The 24,371-nt window shown below is 39.0% G+C and overlaps 1 protein-coding gene across 3 annotated transcripts in view; it reads right to left on the reverse strand.

The window, feature by feature from the left end:
- Positions 1-24,371, reverse strand: part of Cpa6 (carboxypeptidase A6) — a 342,345-nt gene that overhangs the window by 66,126 nt on the left and 251,848 nt on the right. For all 3 annotated transcript variants that reach the window (XM_045143753.1, XM_004653452.2, XM_045143754.1), the window contains one exon: positions 69-179. In XM_045143753.1, coding sequence (XP_044999688.1) covers positions 69-179 — 111 coding nt within the window. The remainder of the gene's footprint in view (positions 1-68; positions 180-24,371) is intronic.

Here is a 24,371-nt window from a genome sequence, read left to right on the forward strand (position 1 = left end):
CCTGTCTTATCACTCTGTTTCTATGACTTTTCTATCCCCTTTTAAATTGGACAGGGAAAGCAGCTTACGTGTGTCCAACTAAAATGGTATCCATCAACATTAAACACGGGCATGATATAGAAGTCCAGATGATTCAACATTTTTCTCATGGCTGGGTCTGTCTTATATGTCAGAAGGGCCTAAAAAGGCAAAGAAAGTATTTTTCTTGTGAATGGCTCCCAAATATGACTGTAAGGGAAACAAAAAGTGGATGTGAGAACTTATTTATGATAAATACCAAGTATGTAAAAGTAACAAGCTAGTGTGAATAATAGTGACATCACATTCTTTCACTGAGACCCTTGTCTGAATTAAACTCTATATTACCAACATTACCTTATCAAAGCTGATAAAACAGATGAAGTGGGCACATTCTGCAAGAAATAACCCAGCTCTGGCTAAATGATTAGGCTGACAAACAAAGCAGCATATATATGCATATACATATATATGTAAATATGTATTTATATAAGATTTAAAGGTTCATTTCCTTTTAGATTCACTAGTAGAGTTAGTAAAAGTAGCTATCTACATATATTTGATCTCCTTCCCTGACATATTATGCCACAGGCTGGTTATATGTCACATTATTATTTATATCTGTTGGTACCAACCTCAAGCCTTGGAACTGACCTCATGGAAACTGTTGTCTCCTGAAACATTTAATGGATGGCACATCTCTGTCAACTTGTTTGTAGTTCCTTTGAGGACTTGTTCTTTTGATTGGGTTTTACTTAATTTATGCCTGACTTCAAGGCTGAAACTTTGCAATTGTAGATTTGGACTCTAATAGAAAGCCACAGGTTTCTATTATATACTAATATACTAATGAGGTTGAGAAAATACCCACTTTAAATTAGTTATATGTAATGGACTTTATTAGAAGTTTCTCTTTTTCAAAAAACATGTTATCTATTTGCAAGGAGAGAGAGAGGGGGGGTGCACCAGGGCTTTTCGTCACTGCAAACAAACTCCAGATGCATACACACTTCGTGTTTCTGGCATTATGTGGGTACTAGGGAATCAAATCCTGGTTGTTAGGCATTGTAGGCAAACACTTTAACTGCTGAGCCATCACTCCAGCCCCAAAAGCTTCTGTATCATGCATGTTTGTCTCTGTGTGGAAGATCTTGAACGAACATAGCAAATTTATAACAATGGTTGCCTCTAGAGAGTTGAACTGGGACATGATGTGTGGGAAGGAGTCTTTTCAGGACAGGAGAGATGGCTTAGCAGTTAAGGCTCTTGCCTGCAAAGTCTAACAACTAAGATTTGGTTCCCCAGTACTCACATAAAACCAGAAGCACACAGTGGTGAATGCATCTGGAGTTTGTTTCCAGCTGCTGGAGGTCCTGGCACACCCATTCTCTCTGTCTGCCTTCCTTCTCTATCTCTCTGCTTGCAAATAAATAAGCAAAATATTTTTTTAAAGCAAGTCTTTTTATACCCATTTATGTTTCTTGGATATTTTATCATGTTAAAAGTGTAATTCAAAATAGCCTTTTAAAAATAGTCCTACCGCGCTGGGCGTGGTGGCGCACGCCTTTAATCCCAGCACTTGGGAGGCAGAGGTAGGAGGATCGCCGTGAGTTCAAGGCCACCCTGAGACCACAGAGTTAATTCCAGGTCAGCCTGGACCAGAGTGAGACCCTACCTCAAAAAAGAAAAAAAAAAATAGTCCTACCTATTGAATTGTGATTGATACACAACAAGCTGTACATATTTTATGTATACAGCTTACTGAATTTAGAGGTAATCATAGCTTGTAAAACCACTTCCATGATCTATGCTGTAAACATATCCATCACCTCCAGGAGTTTCCTCCTGCCCTCTTATTCATTGTGTGTGGTAAGATCACTTAACATGGGCTGGGGGATGGGTAAAGGCTCTTGCTTGCAAAACCTGTTGATTGGGGTTTGATTTCCCCAGTACCCATGTAAAGCCAAGCCCACAAAGTGGCACAAGCATCTGGAATTCATTTTCAGGAGCAAAAGGCCCTAATGTGTCTTACACACTCTTTTGAACAAATAAAAAATAAGAATATTTTAAAAAGAGCACTTAATATAACATATACCCTTCAGGCCAAATTTAAAATATGTAACACAATGCTGTTAACTATAGGCACTATTTGATATGGAAGATTGTTGGGATTTACTCCTCCTGCACAGCTGAAACTTTGTGCTCTGGGACAGTGCTCACCATTTTCCAGTGAGTTAATCCTTAAAATTTCCACCTTATATGTACTTGTGTTGAATTTCTGAGCCCATAATGAGCAGTATTTATAGGGTGAGAATTCTGTTCATAGAGAGGCATCTAATATAATTTATTAGAAACAACCATATGACAAATAATATTGAAAATATAGTTATTCTCAAAAATAGGTTAAATACAAATTTTATTACACATAATTTAAATACCCATAAGATTAATCCAAGCTGATAATGTTGACACTTTTCCTTGTTTTAGGCTCAGCAACTACTTGTTCACCATCTAGTATTAATAAAACTTCTATTTAAAAGTAACATTTCTATTATCTGTACGATCTCCCCTTTTTACAAATCCTGGAAGTTTGTTTTTCTGTAACAAGCAGATTCCAATGCTTGGAAGACAGTCTTTTGGGAGGGATAACAGTGGCAGAGATAACCACATTCATTCATTGAAGTTCAACATGCATGGCCTTCATGACCCAAAGAAAGAAGACAAGAGAGATGGAAGGAGATAGGACCTGGGCCAAAAGGTGGAAAGAAGGTCATGGAAATCTCTCTCCTTCTCACTGACACTGGGATGGTAGCTCACTGTCTCATTTCAAACAGAAAAGGTTTGCCTTTTCCAAGCACAGATGAAAATAGTATCCGTGTGCAGATAATCTAGACATCTGTATGAAAGTGGTCTCATTTTATGCCACCTTCTCTTCCAATATGAGAACTCTTTATATCTTTATATTTTAAAGAATATTTTAAACCTGTATTTTTATAGTAAATTAACTTCAGGTACATGTACCCACTTGTGTATCTGGCTTACGTGGGTCCTGGGTAATTGAACTGGGGTCCTTGGGCTGCTAAGCCATCTCTTCAGCCCTATTTGTTTGTTTTTTCAGACAAGATTCCTTTTTGGCCTGGATCTTACCAAATGGATAGATTGGCTAGACAGCCATCCCTAGGTGTTCACCTGCCTCCATCTCCCCAAGATTAAAAATATGCACCATCATGTTTGTATTTTTTTCAAACTTAAAAGAATATATTTATTAGAGATGGAGAACAAGGGGGAGACAGAGAAAGAGAGAGAGGGAATGGGTGTGCCAGGGCCGATAGCCACAGCAAATGAACTCCAGACACATGCATCCCCATGTGCATCTGATTTGTGTGAGATCTGGAGAATCAAACCTGGGTCCTTAGGCTTCATAGGCAAGTACCTTAACTGCTAAGCCATCTCTCTAGCCCATGGACATTTTTTTTCCTAATACGGGCTCTGGGGATTGAACTCAGGTCCTCATGCTTGAAAGGCAGGTACTCTACAGACTGAGCCACTGTACTAGTCCTAAAATTATTTTTATTTTATTTTTTAATTTTGTTTATTTTTATTTATTTATTTGAGAGTGACAGACAGAGGGAGAAAGAGGCAGAGAGAAAGACAGAGAGAATGGGCGCGAATTCCAGATGCGTGTGCCCCCTTGTGCATCTGGCTAACGTGGGTCTTGAGGAATTGAGCCTCAAACTGGGGTCCTTAGGCTTCACAGGCAGGCGCTTAACCACTAAGCCATCTCTCCAGCCCCCTAAAACTATTTTTTAAATAAGTTATAGTTAAAAATGTTTTTTCTTGGGCTGGAGAGATGGCTTAGCGGTTAAGCACTTGCCTGTGAAGCCTAAGGACCCCGGTTCGAGGCTCGGTTCCCCAGGTCCCACGTTAGCCAGATGTACAAGGGGGCGTACACGTCTGGAGTTCATTTGCAGAGGCTGGAAGCCCTGGCGTGCCCATTCACTCTCCCTCTATCTGTCTTTCTCTCTGTGTCTGTCGCTCTCAAATAAATCAATAAAAATTAAAAAAAAATGTTTTTTCTTTCTATAGGATCATTACTCTGAGTACAGTGTTCTACAGGTTTCCTGTGTTAAAGTAACTGTCAGCATCTCCCTCTTTTTAAAAGCTGAATACTATTTCAATTTCCTTATTGATTTGTCCTTTGACAGATATGAATACTGCTTCTATATATTGAATATTGTAAATTGTACTGTAATGGATTTGCAAATGTTTTTAATGAGATATTGATTTTATCTCCACTAAGCATGTAGCTTGAACAGGGATTACTGGGTCCATAGCAATAGCAGTTCTATTTTTAAGTTTTTAAGTAACTATTTCTACTTTCCACAGTGGCTAGACCAGGCTATATCCCACCAGCAGAGTCTATACCTCTGCCAATGTTTGTTAGTTGAAAGTAGTGGTCTCAATGGTATAAGATGATATCTTGATTTTAATTTATGTTTCCCTGATCATTAAGGATGTTGAGTCCCTTTTCAGCATACCTGATGGCCATTTTAATGTCTTATTTTGAGAAATACCTGTTCAGGCCCTTTGATCATTAAATAAATCAAGTTATTTATTTTATTTTTTTCTGATTTTATGTATTAAGCAATAAGACTTAAAATTTTTATTTATTTATTTATTTGCGAGTAGAGAGAGATGGCAGAGAGACAAGCAGAGAGAATGAGCACGCCAGGGCCTCCAGCCCCCACAGATTAACTTGAAATGCATGTCCTCTTTGTGCGTAAGGATCCACTTGGGTACTGAGGGATCAAATTCTGGTTGTTAGGTTTTGCAGTCAAGTGCCTTAACCTCTGAGCTATCTCTCCAGCCCCCAAGATTTTTTATTTTTTATTTTTTGAGACAGGTAGTCCAGGCTGAACTTAGACTTGCTGTGTAGCTGTTTGTGATCTTGAATGCTTTGTCTTTCTGCTTCCACCTTCTAAGTGTTTAGATTACAGGCATGTGTCACCTGTGCCCAGTTTATGCCATGCTGGGGATCAAATCTAGGGCATCATGTATGTTAGGCAAGTACTCTACCAACTGAGTTACATCTCCAGCCCATGAGAATGCTTTGTAGATATTTAGATATGAACTACTTACCAGACATGTTTCCTGTCCACAGATTACCTTTTGTTTTGATGACTCTTTTCTTTGCTGTGCACAGGTTTTTTACTTCTGGGTAGTACTGTCTATTGAGTTTTTAAAAATTTTTTGTTATTTTTTTTAGTCTCAGGGTGGCCTCGAATTCACCATGATCCTCCTACCTCTGCCTCCCGAGGGCTGGGATTAAAGGTGTGAGCCACCACCACACCTGGCTGTTTTGTGTTTTTTTTAATTTGGGTTTTTGGTGTGACACCCACAATTTCAAGTATAATTCAAAGAGCTTTTCCTCTGTTATCTTCTGAGAGTTTTGTAGTTTCAGGTCTTAAATTTAGTTTATGTTTTTTAAAATCCATTTTGAGTTGATTTTTATATTATGTATGATGCAAGTTAAGTGTCCAATTTCACCTCATTTAAATGTTAAAATATATTTTCCTGGTACCAGTCATTGAAGGCACTTTTCTCATGTAATCTCCTGGTGGTACCAGGCCTGCCCAGCCTTTGTGTAGATTCTGGGGATCCAAATTCCAGTCCTCACCTTGAGCCATCTCTCTAGTCTCCACATTTTTTTTTTTTTTTTTTTGAGGTAGGGTCACGCTCTGGCCCAGGCTGACCTGGAATTCACTATGTAGTCTCAGGATGGCCTCAAACACATTTATTTTTATTTATTTATTAGAGAGAGGGAGAGAGAAGGAAAGAATAAGCATGCCAGGGCCTCTAGCCATTGCAAACGAACTCCAGACACATGTGCCACCTTGTGCATCTGGCTTATGTGGGACCCGAAGAATCGAACTTGGATCCTTAGGTTTCACAGGCCTTAACAACTAAGCCATCTCTCCAACCCATCCACAAAATAGTTTTAAATACCCCTGTTAATTTGTTTGACTTATTGGTTATTCATAAATTTCTTTTATAATTATAATATATTTTAGCAAGTAGATGAAATATGGGAAGGAATATTATACTATGTGTCCACTAATGTATCTTGCTACATTTACCAAATGTTTTAAAAAATTGGGACATTCTACACAAAACCAGTGTTCCCTTTTATCACTCTCTGTTCACATTCATTTCCTTTTTAATAAGGTAATCTCTACTTTAAATTTGAAATTGCTTTTCTCATATAAAGTTGTATGTTTTGCTACATATATGGCTTCATGAATAATATACCATAATGTGGGATGCTTTAAAATTGTATGCAAATAATACAATATGTCAATATGAAGTCTGCTTTTTCCCAATATACTTTTGCATTTATTTAGGGCTTATTATAACTGCTACATGGTATTTTAGTTTAGCTAAATACACAATATATAATCCCTTATTTTGTTGATTAACAGTTATGTAGCACTCCATATTAAATTTTAACTTGCAATGAATGATGTTCTTATACATTTCTTCTATACATAGATAAATGTTTGTTTTTTCTTTTCTTCTTTTTATTATTAAAATATTTATTTGGAGACAGGCTCTCACTATGTAGCCCATGAAGGCCTCAAACTCAATCTCCCCATGCCAGCCTCCCAAAAGCTGGAATTATAGGCATGTGCCACCACACCTAGTCAAGAGTTTCTAAATGGCATACATCTAAGAGCAGATTTGTTGAGTAATGGATTTTTATGACTAACTTTCCTGACAGCTGCCATTTTTCTCTGTAAATCAGCAGACAATCCCATCTGCAATGAATGAGAGGGAGTTCACATGCCATTTCTGTCAAATAACGTTTCCATTTGTGGGCAGATTTGCACTGTGGTCTATATTCATTCACCAGATTTACACCATAGTTTCACGGGATCTGATAAGTAATAGGGTGTGCCTGCTGTATTGGAGTTGTTCTTGGCTATCTTGGCTACTTTTTTAAATATTTTATTTACTTTAGACAAAAAGAGATAGAGAGAATGGGTATGCCAAGGCCTCTGGCCATTGCAAACAAAGTCTAGGTGTGTGTGTGCCACCTTGTGCATCTGGCTTATATGGATACTAAGGAATCAATCTTGGGTAATTAGGCTTTGCAGGCAAGCACCTTAATCGCTAAACCATCTCTCCAGCCTTATTTTGGCTATTTTGACCCTTCTTCCTTCACATTAATTTTTAAACGAAGATCAATCATTTTAAAATCATCGAGTTTTATAAGAATAGTTTCATTGTTGCTATATTAATAGATGTTGAATTTGAGCAAGTGATTTTTAAAAACAATTTTAGTTTTGGTAATTTCATACATGTTATTTATTTATTTTTTGTTTATTGAGGTAGGGTCTCACTCTGGTCCAGGTTGACCTGCAATTATCTATGTAGTCTCAGGGTGGCCTTGAACTCACGGCAATCCTCCTACCTCTGCCTCCCGAGTGCTGGAATTAAAGGTGTGTGCCACCACTATGCCCTGCTATGTATATATATTTTTTCATAGCCCCCATTACCCTCTGTTATCTCCCTTTCACTCTATTCTTTTCCCAACTAGTTTCCTTTCTAACTTCATGTTTCTTTTCCTCCTTGTTTTTGGTCACACTGAGTTTAATTAGGTTGCTTTCATGAATGTGTGTGTGTGTGTGTGTGTGTGTGTGTTTGTATGTATGGCATGTGTGGGGGTATTTACTAGAGTATGGGAAACTTAGCAATGGCTAGATCACTGAAGAACATGACTTCCCCTCCCCTAGCAGCCATTAGCTGCCTCTTGGAGGGGTGGATGTCATGAGCCCTTTTCCTTGAAAGTGCTTTTTTATTTCATTTTAAAAATATTTTTATTTTTATTTAGTTATTTGACAGAAAGAGGGAGAGAGAGAGAGAGAGAGAGAGAGAGAGAGAGAGAGCGAGCATTCCAGGGCTTCCAGCAACTGCAAACGAACTCCAGATGCATGCACCCCATTGTGCTTCTGGCTAACATGGGTCCTGGGGAACCAACCTGGGTCCTTTGGATTTGCAGGCAAATGCCTTAACTGCTAAGCCATCCCTCCAGTCCACAAAGTGATTTTTACACATGTATGGATGCGAGAATTTGGTTGTTGTTACAATGCATAATAAATAACAGTACAATAAATATTTTTGTGCTGTTAAACCATCCTTAGTCTTTGGATAAACTTTATCCTTATTTGGTTTTGGTATCAGGGTTATATTATTCTACTTTGATTTGGTTAGTATTTTTAAGCATATTTGGATCATTAAGTCCCTGATGGTAGAATTCAGCTCCAAAATCATCTAGGCCTAAAGGAGAAATGAATTAAGTAGAAAAGAAAAACATTGTAGGAGAATGCCTTTGCTATCTCATATTGTTTTCTGTCAATTCATTATTTTGTTGCTACTTTCCTTTTCTAATTTATTGAATTAAAGCTTTTCCTACTAATTTGAGACCACATTCTGTTAACATATTTATTTAAAACTCAGAACTATATAGTTATATTCTGTATGTTTTATGCATAGTAGTTATTTATAAATGTCTTGTTTTAAAATATGAAAATTTCAAGGTTTTTAAAAAGTAAATAATTTCTCAATACTACATTATAGTTAGAGAATGTAGTCTATATAATGTAGGTTATTTGCCTTGCTTTATGACCTTGTACATGGCTAAATATTGAATATAGATTCTATACATATGAGATTGTGTTTTTTTTTTTTTTTTCGAGACAGGGTCTCACTCTAGCACAGGCTGACCTGGAATTCATTATGTCATCTCAAGGTGGCCTCAAACACATGGCGATCCCCCTACCTCTGCCTCCTAAATCCTGGGATTAAAGGCATGTGCCACCACGTCTGAGATTCAATTTTTTTTTAATCACTTATATTTTTACAATACAATTGTGTACTGTCTTAATTACTGCAACTTATGAAAAGAACCATGACGTTTGGACTTATGAGTTTTACTTTCCTGTCAACTTCTGTTTTATCATTTTGAGACGATTAATACAATTTTAATGATCTTCATTTTTAAATAATATATTAAGGAAGCTGTTACCCAGTGTTCTATTCTGGAATGGATTTAATTTGGAAAAGTTACCAGAATGTGTTGTTTCTCTGGTAAACAAGCAGGGTATCATTGCAATGCATATGTTATGTCTGTGTGGAGATATATATATAATGTAGCAATTCTCCATCTGGTCAGACAAAGCAAGAATGATCATTCTGTGAGGACTATGAAATACTGAGCAGGGTGACTGACAGACTGTCCTGCTTGAGTTGTTCAAATAACAGAATATACATTATTCCTGTTTTATGGTTGAGGTGGGGCTTTCTAGAAGAAACATGACCATGTGTCTACTTCCTATTATTCTATCATGTGATAGCCATAAAGAAGGGTGTTCTTTTAAATGGATATAACTTTTTATATCTACACCCCACAGACACACAGAAAAGGAGATGCTTACTAGTCTAATTGCATTTGGACTTAATAACTAATTTTTCAAGTATTATTGTTACTTATGAGGGCTTAAGTATGTGCGATTCGAAAACCAACCACAAAGCAATGCACCATACGCCTCAGTGTGGTAGTCCCTAGGAACTGCACCCCTAGCTTAAGTGAATTTGAATAATGCCTCACTAAAGGAATCAACCCAGGTGTCCATCACTAAAAGAATGGAGAACTAAGATGTGGTATATCTACACAGTGGAATTCTATACAGTGGTAAGAAAAAACGACACAGTGAAATTTGAGGAAAAATGGTTGAGCCTGGAACAGATCATTCTCAGTGAACTTACCCAATCAAAGAAAAAAATAAAACCTGCCACATAGCCTCACTCTCCTATAGCACCTAACCTGAATCTACCCAAGATGCCTTACATACCCAGCAAGCATCTCATGGACTAGACAATAAGATGGGAGGGGAGGGAGGCAAGAGAAACGGAGGGGGTGTGAAATACAAATCTAGACCCAAAGGGCAATGGTACCACAAAATTCTACATCCTAAAAGGCAGACCAAATGGCTGAACCTTCACCAGGCTCTTAGAGGGAACACCTGAGCCATAAGACACTGGAGAGGGTATGATGAAGACTGATCTTAATCTACAGCTTCTCTCTCTCCCTCTAACTCTTTTATATTAGTTATCTTTTTCTTCCTTTTCTTAGTGGGCACTGACCTGTAACTCCCAGTACCAGCATGTGGCTATCATCCACAATGAGCTTTTTTTTTTTTTTTAAATTTTATTTATTTATTTGAGAGCAACAGACACAGAGAGAAAGACAGATAGAGGGAGAGAGAGAGAATGGGCGCGCCAGGGCTTCCAGCCTCTGCAAACGCACTCCAGACGCATGCGCCCCCCTTGTGCATCTGGCTAACGTGGGACCTGGGGAACCGAGCCTTGAACCGGGGTCCTTAGGCTTCACAGGCAAGCGCTTAACCGCTAAGCCATCTCTCCAGCCCCACAATGAGCTTTTGATCAGAGAGACCTACAAGGTTTCTTGAAAGAAAGACAGATTTCTTTCAGAGTACTTGACGACCCACCAAAGGTTAGTGGTAAGACCCTATTGCTGAAGACACCATATGCGGTTGACTCTTAAATGGAATGGCATCGCTGGAAGCTGGAAGAGAGTCAGTCTCCAGACAGTCAGCATGTCTAGTGACAGAAGGTGCTACATAGGTGACTGAAGGAAAATGACCAGTATCTGTCCAAGCAACTCATGGTCTAACCTACTTAGCAGCAAATAACCTGTTGTGATGCTCACCCAAGTGCAATAGTGGTGCACAGCCATGGTGGGGAACCAACTGCTCTTGATTCAGCTAACTGATCTCCTCAGTGGTACAGGACCCATAGCTGGAGCTGGGAAACAAGTTAGAACCATATCCAAACATAAGCCTGCTCTCCATTATCAAGCTACCACCAATCGTGGGCTACAAGAGGGCCTATACCTGTTAAATTATCTTTTAAAAAAGTAAGGGTTGGGCTGGAGAGATGGCTTAGCGGTTAAGCGCTTGCCTGTGAAGCCTAAGGATGGTTCGAGGCTCGATTCCCCAGGACCCATGTCAGCCAGATGCACAACGGGGCACATGCATCTGGAGTTCGTTTACAGTGGCTGGAGTCTCTGAGGTGCCCATTCTCTCTATATATATCTGTCTTTCTCTCTGTGTTGCTCTCAAATAAATAAATAAACATAAACAACAAATTTTAAAAAGTCTCTTTAAAAAAAAAAAAGTAAGGGTTATTTGATTTGTCTGGTGCTAACTTACTCTCCATTGGAGAATCTGCTTCTATTTTTCAGATAGATGTAGATCCTAAGGAGAGAGCCATCCCATCATACCTCAAAAGGGCTCTGGCTGAAACTAAGAACAATTGGTGAAACAAGCAAGGGTGCTGTTTTCTTGGTGAACTGGGTACCAGCACAAGGGTGAAGGAGATCAACACAGAGAATAATCAACTCCTACCAAATCAGAGATCCAGAGACCCAGAGGCCCCCAACACCTCATCACTGAAACAGACCAAAAATGAACCCAACATGGCTCAGGGAAATTTTGTGGAAGAGAGGGTGGAAAGAATGTCAGAGCCACATGTTGGGCCATGATATGCAGAAACATTTATCTTAGCCATAATGTGGGCTAACTCTAGAATACATGATTCATATACCTCAACAAGAAGGGGCCAAGGGGAGGGGGTAGGTCATGGATGAACCTAATAATGGTACCAAATTGACTGTATTCGCTAAGTACAAAACTAATTAATAAAAAAAAGATTGAAAAAATAAAGATCACATTGAAAAGTTGAAGGAAATATGCTAATGAATATATTGACATTTAAAGAAAAATGGATTTTGATTTTAAATGGAAACATATCAAAGAAAACTTTGAGTGTCATGTATATTTTTTGTTTTATAGAGGTAGAGTTTCATTGTGGCCCAGGCTGACCTGGAATTTGCTATGTAGTCGCTGCGGGGCCTTGAACTCATGGCAATCCCTCCTACCTCAGCCTCTCGAGTGCTGGGATTAAAGGTGTGAGTCTTTAATTTTTTTTTTTTTTTTAGGAAAATGGTATTAAATTAGGGCATGACTAAAGTTAACTAAGAAAGGGAATTCATATAGTTGCTGTTCATGATCTACCAAGACTGTTTTGGCTTCCCCATAAACATATATATAATAAACCAGAATTTGCCAGATAAGCTTTGGTTAAAATTGAAGGTAAAAATGTTCATCCTAAGTAAGTGTGGAGAGACAAAGTGTGTAGAAGTTTCCCTCCTGCTCATTATTCTTGGGTTTGATTGAATATTCCTTTCTTGTAGCTTCAGGACAACTTGGAGTAAGGCAGTCAGCTTTTGAAAGATTGGAGTTACTGGCAGTTAGAAAAAGTATCTTTAACCTTTTCTTCTACATTTTCTAGTAGAATTGCTTCATATGCCCCCCAAATAGCAATCACATATTGAATAAAAGAGTACACTGAGAGGTCTGAGCATGTCACAGCTGAGCCAAAGGAAAGGGCATCATCATCTTTGAACAAACATCCTAACTTTGGACCATAGTGACACCAAAATGGGTACATTTCACCAAAAAGGTATTTAAAATTCAATAATTGGAGAATTAATTAGAGCAAAGGGAGCCTTCTATGGCAATGAAAGTTGGGGAGTGGAGTTTAATCTATAGAGATTATAGATGCCACAATATAAGATGTTTGCTGGGCTGGAGAGACAGCTTAGCAGTAAGGCACTTGCCTATGAAGCCTAATGACCCATGTTCAATTCCCTAGATTCCATGTTTGCCAGATGCACAAGATGACACATGCATCTGGAGTTTGTTTGCAATGGCTACAGGCCCTAGTATGCCTGTTCTCTCTCTCTCTGTGTGTCTCTCTCTAAAATAAATAAATGATTAAAAAATAAGATGTTTGCTAAATGCAAAGTGATCAACATAAGCAGTAACTTCTATGAGTAAAAGATGACGATTGAAAATCATGCAATGGTCTTGTAAATTCTAGTTATTTTTATCTTTCATTTATGTTTACAACCATCCAGAATCACTAAAAGATCAGGTGAAGACTGAAAAATAGTCTATTAATCTTGATTTTCTAATTGAGGTAAATATTTGAGATGTCATTCACTGTTGGTGGGAATGCAGGATGGTACAACCACTTTGGAAAGCAATATAGAGAATCCTGAAAAAGCTGGCTATAGAAATACCAACAGACCCAGTTATGCCATTACTGGGCATCTACCCTAAAACCTTCAAACCAAAAGCCAGAGAGATTTGCTCAACCATGTTTGTAGCAGCTCAATTCGTAATAGCTAAAAGCTGGAATCAACCCAGATGTCCATCATTAGAAGAATGGATAACAAAGATGTGGTATATCTACACAATGGAATTCTATACAGCAGTAAGAAAAAAACGACATAAAGAAATTTGAGGAAAAATGGTTGAACCTGGAACAGATCATTCTCAGCAAACTTACCCAATCACAGAAAAAAAATCGACACATAGTCTCACTCATCTGCAACACCTAACCTGAATCTGCCCAAGATGCCTTACATACCCAGCAAGCACCTCATGGACTAGACAATAAGATGGATGGGAGGGCGGGGAGGGAATCAAAGGGTTGAAAACAGTAATGCGGACACAAATGGCAATGGTACCATAAAATTCTACTTCCTAAAAGACAGACCAAATGGCTGAACCTTCACTAGACCCTTACAGGAAACACCTGAACTACAAGACACTGGAGAGGGTAGGATCAAGACTGACCTAAATCTCCTACATCTTCCCTCCCTCCCTCTCCCCCTCTCCCCCTGTCCCCTCTATCTCTATCCTCTCTAACTCTTGTATATTAGTTATCTTTTTCCTCAATTTCTTAGTGGACACTGACCTGTAACCCCCACTTCCAGCTTGGGCCTACCATCCACAATGAGCTTTTGATCAGAGAAACCTACAAGGTTTCCCAAAACAATGACAGACTTCTGTCAGAGTACTTGATGACCCACCAAAGGCCAGTGATAAGACCCTATTGCTGAAGACTCCATACACAGCTGACGCGTAAAATGGAATGACATGGCTGGAAGCCAGGAGAGAGTCAGTCCCCAGACAGTCAGCGTGTCTAGTGCCAGAAGGCGCTACATAGGCGACTGGGGGGAAATGACCAAGATCTGTCCAAGCAACACATTGTTTAACCTAATTAGCAACAAATAACCGGATGTGATGCCCACACAAGTGCAATAGTGGTACACAGCCATGGTGAGGAATCAATTGCTCTTGATTTGGCTAACTGATCCACTCAGTGGTACTAGACCCATAGCTGGAGCTGGGAAACAAGTCAGAACCATACCCAAATACAAGCCCACTCTACAATATTAAGCTACTATCAATCACGGGGTATAAGAGGGCCTAAACCTACCATACTGTCTGTCAAAAAAGTAAGTGTTATCTCAATTTTCCTGATGCTAACTTACTCTCCGTTGGAGAATCTGCTTCTCTTTTCCAGATAGATGCAGATCCTAAGAAGAGAGCTGCCCCAACATACCTCAAAAGGGGCCCAACTGAAACTAAGGACAACTGGCGAAATAAACAAGGGTGATGTTTTCCTGTGAACCGGATACCAGCACAAAGGGGAAGGAGATCAACACAGAGAAAAACCAACTCCTACCAAATCAGAGAGCCAGAGCCTCAGAGGCCCCCAACACCTCAGCACTGAAGCAGACCAAAAATGAACCCAACATGGTTCAGGGAAATTTTGCGGAAGAGGGGGTGGAAAGAAGGTCAGAGTCACATGTTGGGTCATGATTTGCAGAGACATTTATCACACCAATAACTGGGGGCTAACGCCACAATGCACGACCCATTTTCATTAACAAGGAGGGTCTAATGGGAAGGGGTAGATCACAGATGAGCCTAAATAATGGTACCAAACTGCCTGTATTTACTGAAAAGAAAACTAATAAATTAAATTTAAAAAAATATTTGAGATGTCTTATTACTAGGAAGAATGCAATATTAGATGCATGTTTGCTTCTTTTTCTTTTTCTTTTTCTTTTTTTTTTTTCTAAAAAACAAACCATATCATACTTCTGTTAGTTTTATACCAACACAGCATGCTACCAAATGTTAGATGGGCTTGGTGATGAGAGGCCAGGACTAACCTGGTATTTAGAAGGTATCTACATAAAAGAAAGTACAGGTGTCCTTCTTCACACAGTTCCAATAGGCACAAATTTCAGTTATTAGGTTTCAGTTAGATTACACCAGTCCTCCCACAAAAGTGTAATTTTCACTTTGCACTGCTAGGTCTTTAGCTCTAAAAGCTCTATGTAAATAACAGACCAATAGTGGATGTGTGTTCCTTTTTGTTACTTCTTTTGGAGTCTGCACCAATTAGTTACTGCGTATCAATCAATTTACATGCACACAACAACCTATGGAGCTGTGTTGTCTCTTGTTTAGTGATGGCAAGCATATTTGATTTTCTGAAAATGGCTGGAGGAAAGAGAAAGTTGTTCAACTAAGATGAAAGTTCTGCAATAAAAGTGATGTTTTGGGCTGGGGAGATGACTCAGCAATTAAAGGCACTTGCTTGTAACACCTGCTGGCCTAGATTCAATTCCCCAGAAAAGCCAGATGTACAAAGTGGCACACGTGTCTGGAATCTATTTGCAGTGGCAAGAGAAACCTGCCTTACCCTCTTTCTCTCAAATAAATAAAAAAAAATTTTTAAAAAGCGAAGTAATATTTTGGCTGGACATGGTGGCTCATGCTTATAATCCCAGCACTTGGGAGGCTGAGGTAGGAAGATTGCTGTGAGTTCAAGGCCAGCAAAGGACAAAAAGAGTTCCAGATCAGCCTGGGCTAAAAAGAGTAAGAGCCTGCCTCAAAAATTGATAATTTTGGAGGTAAACTTTGACTAAAATCTAAAGGGAGTTCATAACAAACAGTTGATTAAGAATTTGATGTTGCCCATACAGACCTTCAGAGATGCAGTTAGACATACCTGTCAGCCTAGACCAAGGGAGGGGTTATAAAGAAAAAAATAAAGATGTCACAGAAGAGGTGATGCTGGCAATACTTGACATTAAAGAGGCATTTTACAATACTGAAAGTGCAAAGGGAAAAAAAATTACTGGATGCTGATCCAACAAGAAAACAGAATAACAATTTTCTAGAGATTAAAACTAAATAAAATAAAGGATGCTTTTATTTAGGGGTGGAGATATATTCCAGTGTGGTATTTGAATGAAAATTTCCCCCATAACTTCATGTGTTTTGAATACTTTGTCCATAGCTAGTGATAACTTGGGAGATTTATGGGGCCTTTGGGAGGTGGCGCCTTGCTGGAGGATGTGTTTTGCTGGGGGTAGGTAGGCATTGGGGTGATATAGCCCAGCTTCAGTAACCCAGGTTATTTCCTGTTTCTGTGGAGTTATGATTCTCAGCTTAGCTGAGTCTTACTGCTTCCTCCCAAGTACTATAACAAGATGTGACACCCCAGCTGTCTGCTCTGCCATGCTTTCCCTGATATGGCAAAACTCCACTCTTGAACTGGCAAGCTTTCCTTTCATAAGTTGCTTCTGGTTGGGAGTTTTGTCCTAGCAACAAGAAAATAACTGCTACATTCAGTCAGGAAAACACTTGCCTTGTAAGGATGAGGACCCAGAACAATCCCCAGAACCAAGTGTAAAATGCCATGGGTGGTGGCCCTGGCCTGTGATTCCACAACTGAGAAGGCAAAGCCAGTGGGTCTGTGGAGCATGCTGGCCAGCTAGTCTAGCCTAATTAGTGAGCTCCTGGCCACTGAGAGTGGGTGCTGAGAGTAAGTGACTATTGTCTGCTCAATGCTAAACAGGACATACATACCACCCCCTCAAAGGCACTGGGAGCATCAAGGAAGAGGGGACTAAGAGACTGTTAAAGAGCTGGAGGATAAGAGAAGTAACTGTGGGATGCTTTCATCTGAACACAGTGTTACCCTACACTTATGATCTGTGATTCCTTGCACAAGATCAAGCCCATCATCATTCCATTATGGATAGGGAAGGAGTTCACAAGAGCCCACTCCTCCCAGAGTAGCTGTTGGCAGGGTAATGGTTGCTGGAGGAGATGGGAACATGTTCTTTAGAGGTGGTAAGTAAAAAAAAAAAAAATCTGGGCTGGAGAGATGGCTTAGCAGTTAAGCGCTTGCCTGTGATGCCTAAGGACCCCGGTTCGAGGCTTGGTTCCCCAGGTCCCACGTTAGCCAGATGCACAAGGGGGTGCACGCGTCTGGAGTTCGTTTGCAGTGGCTGGAAGCCCTGGCGCGCCCATCCTCTCTCTCTCCATCTGTCTTTCTCTCTGTGTCTATCGCTCTCAAATAAATAAATAAAAAATGACCAAAAAAAAAAATTAAAAAAAAAAATCCCACCCACATTCATGCAAGCAACCCTAATTTAACCCAGTGGGTCACAAATAAAAGACAATAAAGTAAAAAGGACTTTATTTGAGATGATGGATTTTGTGGGAATGGGAATGGGAATGGATAAGTGAGGGTAATGAAGACTAAATATGATCAAGTACATTATATACAGGTATGAGGTTTTTAAAATAAAAAGTTTTTAAAAAGTGGCCATGTGTGGTGGTACATGCCTTTAATTCCAGCACTTGGAAGGCAGAGGTAGGAGGATCACTGTGAGTTCGAGGCCACTTAGAGAGTACATAGTGAATTCCAGGTCAGCCTGGACCAGAGTGAAACCCTACCTCAAAAAACCAAAAATAAAAAAAAAAAAAATCAAACATAAATAAAAAGGCAGATGATGTACCTGAGGAACAATACCCAAGGTTTTCTTCTGCCCTCCACACACACACACGCACAAATGCACATATGCACCTGCACAAACTAATAAGAACATGCATACTCATGCCACATGGGCCAAAAATACTTCTTGTGCGTTAGTTTATAATATGCTAAATTTTAGATTTTTTCTTTCAACTATATTTAAAACTAAGAGGAAGAATTTTTTTGTATTTTGACAAAAACTGTAAGTCATGGAACAATTTCTTTCACTGATTTCTGAGCTTTCTTGTTACTACCTCGGCTTTCTTAGAATCAGTTTTTAATCTGGTGCTGTCTTGTAGCAGGACGGCCTGTGTAAACAAGGATCAGGACATTCTCAGTTATCGGATGGCAGGTTCTATACCTGCAACAGATTTCAATTTAATTAACTTGAAACTAAGCAAATATTAATATAAACCCACTATGTAGAAGATATTTTAAATTGTATAAAACAGGAGAAAGAGATATACTGGGGGATGTGGAGAATTAAAGAGAAAATTGGGGAAAGAAAGGACGATGTGAGAATGTGGGAAACTAACAGTCCTAAGGAGGTGGCCAAAAACAAATCCAAATATTGGCATTATTCAGAATGGCAGTAAACACAATCAGATAATTTTTTAAGAATATACATATATATATATATTTTTTTTTTTTTTTTTTTTTCGAGGTAGGGTCTCACTCTAGCCCAGGCTGACCTGGAATTCACTATGAAGTCTCAGGGTGGCCTCGAACTCACGGCAATCCTCCTACCTCTACCTCCCGAGTGCTGGGATTAAAGGAGTGCACCAACACGCCCGGCAAGAATATATTTTATTGAGAGAGAGAGAGAGAGAGGGAGAGAATAGGTGCTCCAAGGCCTCTAGCCACTGCAAATGAACTCCAGATGCATGTGCCCTCTTGTGCATCTGGCTTACATGGGTCTTGGAGAATTGAACTGGGATCCTTTGGCTTCGCAGGCAAACATCTTAACCTCTAAGCCATCTGTCCAGCCCGAGACAATTTTTAAAGTGCTGATTATTTTCATATTAAAAGCTAGTTTTCATCATGTAGTTAAATAACAGAGAAATAATAAGTGCTTCCTTGCTGAACTTATTAGATATTGGGTATGGCTTTAGTCATCCTTTCAACTTCCTTATTCTTTAGTTTTGAGCATATTTTGTACATACAACAGAGTGCGTTTCACTACAGCATTTTCATACAGACTTTGTTCTTGTTGGAGCTTCTTCCTGACATCTCTCCTCTATCTCTGTCTCCACTGCTCTCTCCAGTAGCCCCCTTCTTCCTCCCTGGCATATGTTTTCTATTACTCTCTTCCCTTCAGGATATTTTCTTCCCCTCACATTCCCCTTTCTAGTTTCATGACCTACACTCTTCACCACTTGTACAAATGCATTTATATAAATTAACATTTAGGATCTGTATATGGAAGAAAACATGTGGCATTTGTCTTTTTGAGTCTGGATTATTTTGCAGTGATTTCCAGTTCCATCCATTTCATGTCATGTTTTCATTTGTCTTCATGGCTTATAAAATTCCACTGGGTGTGTTATTTTTAATATATTTTTTTAGCCAAAGATTTTGACTTTTAGGATCTGTATCTTATTTTTTTTTATTTTTATTTTTATTTTTAATAAGCAGAAAAACATAATGGGACTGGAAGATGGTGTTTCAAGAAGGGTGCTCCCTGAAAAGCCTTTGGATCCTGTGAAAGCTAGCCTTTCTACTCAGACTGCCTTCCTGGTGGAAAACTTCTCCCACAGACAGTGTGCCAAGTCTTTTTACATACAACACATCATGGCTTCTACATGTGATTCTGCACCCTTTTGGAAGTAACTCCCATTTTAATCATCTAAATAGTACATTTGAATCACATGCCAGACCTTTTCAGTAGTATCAGCTATTACTGTGTTGCTGAGTATAAATGGGTGAGAAAACACAACAGACTGGCATTTGCAGTATAATCAAGCTGAGCTTCACATTATGCAGGCAGCAACTTAACATTGTAGCTCACCCAGGGGACTAAGGATATCTTAGTTTTTCCTCCTATTTTTTCTTTAAATATTTTATTTATTATTTATTTGAGAGAGAGAGAGAGAGAGAGAGAGAGAGAGAGAGAGAGAGAGAGAGAGAGAATGGGCATGCCAGGGCCTCCAGCCACTGCAAATGAACTCCAGGTGCATGTGCCCTCTTGTGCATCTGGCTAACGTGGATCCTGGGGAATTGAACCTAAGTCCTTTGGATTTGCAGGCAAACACCTTAACCTCTAAGCCATCCCTCCAGCCCCCTATTTTCTTTTTTAAAAAAATCTTTTTCAGTGATTCAGTTTCTCTATATCAGGATCACATTAGCTTCGCATGCATGCATGCGTACATACATACATAAACACATTTTCACATTATCTTCGCATGCATGCATGCATACATATATACATACACACATTTTCAAAGTCTGAAAGAACTTTTCATTTGACGCTCTTTTAGTATTAATTATCACGTCACAAATTCTGGCATTGCCTTTGGCCTGCCACTGAAAACACTAGCATTCAACCACTAAAATATTCTAAAATATGTGTAGGACTATATGACTAAAGCACACTGAGTTTATTTTGAGAATGAAATGAATTTAATTTTGTCTGGGTTCAATTAAAAATACAATCATTTTGGAGACTGGTATTGTAGCTCAGTGGTAAAGTTCTTGCCTCACATGTACAAGGCCCTGGGTTCTGTCCCAAGAACTGAAATATATATGTATATGAAAATCCAAAAAAAGTATTAAAAAAATAAAATCATCCACCATCTTATGCTATTTTAGCATGTCTTATATTTTACACACACCTTAGATGTAGAGTTTACAAAACGGAAATTAAAATGTCTGTGCTGTGATTCTTATTTTTTTATTATATGTGCTGTGATTCTTGATAGAGCAGCATGCCATGACATTTCCTTGATTAATAGTTTATTAAAATATTTACTATTATTAAAATAGTCAGGGTTATCAATCATATCCTTTAGTCCTTCCTTCTTTTCTTTTATGCTGGGAAATGTCTTCCTCCCTTGGAAATCACTATTTTCCCCCAGTTATTTTAAGTATATGGATGCAGACTTGGGTAAAAATCTCCCCAGGAATGTACAATTATTTGAGGTAAAAATGAAGTGTTTCACATGATCCTGGACCAGTGAACAGCAGCCATGGCTTTTGATACTCAATCTGGGACATCAGAATTTTAGTCTCCAGAATGAACAAAGCCCAAATTTCCTCACTCAGTTGTAGGCGAGTCTGAAAAAAAAAAAAAAAAAATAAGAAGAAGCAAATGCTATTCCATCTGTACTGGATTCAAAGAATAAAGTGGCTTTTCCACAATAATAATAAAGGACATAAAATTGGGCTGCTACTGAAAATTGCTTGGCTATACTATGTATTAATGTGACTCCTCTTGAATTCATAATAGGCCTCAATGTCAAACCGCTACCATCTCTCCTCTTTTCCCATCTCATTCTAGCAGATTACGTGATAAAGGTAAGATCAGTATTTAAAAACAACCTTGCCATGGTAAGGTAAATAATTGGAATTTATTCCTGGTTTTCTGATATGCAAATTAAGCATGCAAATCAATGATTCATTCATTTTGGCTGTTGGCTTGATCTTGTATTTGTCATTCAAGATCATTTCATTCTTTTGGACCCAGGGAATCAAGTGGCACAAGAGCAGAGGTTTTGAGATTCCCCCTTTTCCTGTCCTCCACATCCACAGTGCCTTAGTAGTATATGGTAAACCCTTGATGCTTACTTGTGGACTCAATGAATCATTTTACCTGCTTATAATCTAGTGTTTTGCTGAGTGCTTCTCTTCAGACCAGTGATACTTCTAACACTTCTATCTGTGCACCTCATCTTCAGTGACACCACCATGCTCTTGGGCATCTGATCATCATCTTTGATTCATCTCTTCTTTCTTCCCCATATTATGACAACCATCAGTTCCTAAAGAGTTCTTTTACTGATGCATCTCTGTGTGTGTCTATTTGCACAATACTTGTGCCATTACAGGGCTTAGCATGCTGCTTATTGTGATTTGAATGTGAAATGTTCCCCACAGGCTCATAGTTTGAATACTTGCTCCCCTGTGGTGGTGCTATTTCATGAGGTTGTAGAATATTGGGAAGGTGGGGCCTACCTGGAGGAAGTTGGTCTCTGAGAGCATGCCTTTTATTTAAAAATATATATTTTATTTATTTATTAGAAAGAGAGAGAGAGAGAGAGAGAGAGAGAGAGAGAGAGAGAGAGAGAGAATGGGCACACAAGGGCCTTTAACCACTGCAAACTAACTCCAGATGCACGTGCCACCTTGTGCATTTAGCTTATGTGAATACTGGAGAATCGAACCTGGGTCCTTAGGCTTTGCAGGCAAGCACCTTAACTGCTAATGCTAAACCATCTCTCCAGTCCAAGGGAGATTACCTTTGAAGGTAATTCAGGATCCCAAGTTTCTGCTTCTGTTTCTTAGCTACCATTACGTGAACTGCTGTGTTCCATCATGCCTTCCCTGCTATGATGAACTGAACCCTCTGCAACCCTGAGTAAAACTAAACCTTCTTCCTCAAAGCATGTATGTTAGGTATTTTGGTCATAGCAACTAAAAGCAAATATACTCCCATCACATAAAAAGAAACACTAGATATTTCTTAGTTTGAATGAAGAATGATTGTTTTTGTTTGTTTTCTGAGGTAGGGTCTCACTCTATCCCAGGCTGATCTGGAATTCACTATGTAGTCTTAGGGTGGCCTCGATGTCATGGAGATCCTCCTACCTGTTCCTCTTGAGTGCTGGGATTAAAGGTATGTACCATCATGTCCAGTCAAGAACGATTTTTATACCTAGAATTCTCTTACATTTTTAATTTTTTATTTTATTAATCATATCCTTTAGTCCTTCCTTCTTTTCTTTTATGCTAGGAAATGTCTTCCTCCCTTGGAAATCACTATTTTCCCCCAGTTATTTTTAAGTATATGGATGCAGACTTGGGTAAAAATCTCCCCAGGAATGTACAATTATTTGAGGTAAAAATGAAGTGTTTCACATGCTGTTAAGGAGAGAGAGAGAGAGAGAGAGAGAGCGCAAATGGGTGCACCAGGGCTTCCAGCTACTGCAAACGAATTCCAGATGCATGTGCCACCTTGTGCATCTGGCTTATGTGGGGCATGGGGAATTGAACCATGGTCCCCTGGCTTTGCAGGCAAATGCCTTAACCACTAACCCATCTCTCCAGCCCTACCTTTCCTGTCTATGCATAAATTCTTGCCTTCTGCATTTCTAAGTAGCATCCCTTACTCTCGGCTCTTCCTCCTTCTTTTCATCCATATATTACTGCCTTTCATAGTTATCTGATGACACATGCTTTCTACTAATTACCCAAACTTCCTTATTTTTCTTGGACAAAACCCTGCTTGGCTTTGATGGTGTGTTATGATTAGTTAAGCCAGCCTCATACGGCATTACAAGATTACTCACACAGGCTTCGGGCAGATTACTCACTGCTTCACAAACACATGCATGCACTCCATACTCACTTTCAACGTCAATTAGCTCCCCTTTTGAAACACATTCTTATCTTCCTAATAGATTTCGTACTTCTGCTTCCCTGTCTTCTTCAAGTTTTGGAGGAATTTTCTGATTCCTTAATTCCTGTAGGTACTACAATCAGTGCAAAGGCATACTATCTCTCATTGTTTATTACACATACATATTTCTTTGTGAATAGAAGGTAGATCCCTTGAGTGTAGTTACCACGACTTACACTTCTCTTGGTCCCATGAGGCAGAGTTCTGGAAATATAGTGATTAATAAGAATATGTTGGAGATTATATATATATTATAGTGTTGGGAATCAAAAACAGGGCCTTGCGTATTCTTGGCAGGTGCTCTACCTCTGAGCTATATCTGCAGGCTCTTATATAAAGTTCTTCAAGGGGAACACTAATTGTAAAATAACAGCTTTATAAATTGCAATGTATCCTTTTAAAGTACACAGCTCAGTGGTTTCTACTGTGCTTATAGCATTGTGAATCTACCATCACTGTACCTTTTTGTGTGTATGTACATGTATGTTTTGTGAATGCATGTGCATGCATATGTGCTTGCTTGTGTTGACCAGAGGACAACCTTGGGTTGTCTCCCAGGTAGTTTTTATATGGGTTCTGGGTACCGAACTCAGGTCTTCATGATTACCTGTCAAGAGCTTTGCCAACTGAGCTATCTCTTTATCCAACAAATTTATAGTATTTCTGTCATTCAATACAAAGCCTTGTCCTCCAGCTATCAACTTCACACAGCTTCTTTCATCTTCACCAGCCACATATAACCACTAACCTACTTTCTGTCTATAAATTTGCCTTTTGGGATGATGCATACGAGTGGAATCAGGCCTTTTATAATAGCAGCTCTCAGTTAACATTACGTCTTCAAGGTTCACCCATGATGTAGACATATCCCCACTTTCTTTTTCTTTTTCTTTTTTTTTTTTTT

This window comes from Jaculus jaculus, chromosome 2 (genome assembly GCF_020740685.1).
Source record: "Jaculus jaculus isolate mJacJac1 chromosome 2, mJacJac1.mat.Y.cur, whole genome shotgun sequence".
In the NCBI taxonomy this organism is placed as follows: Eukaryota; Metazoa; Chordata; class Mammalia; order Rodentia; family Dipodidae; genus Jaculus; species Jaculus jaculus.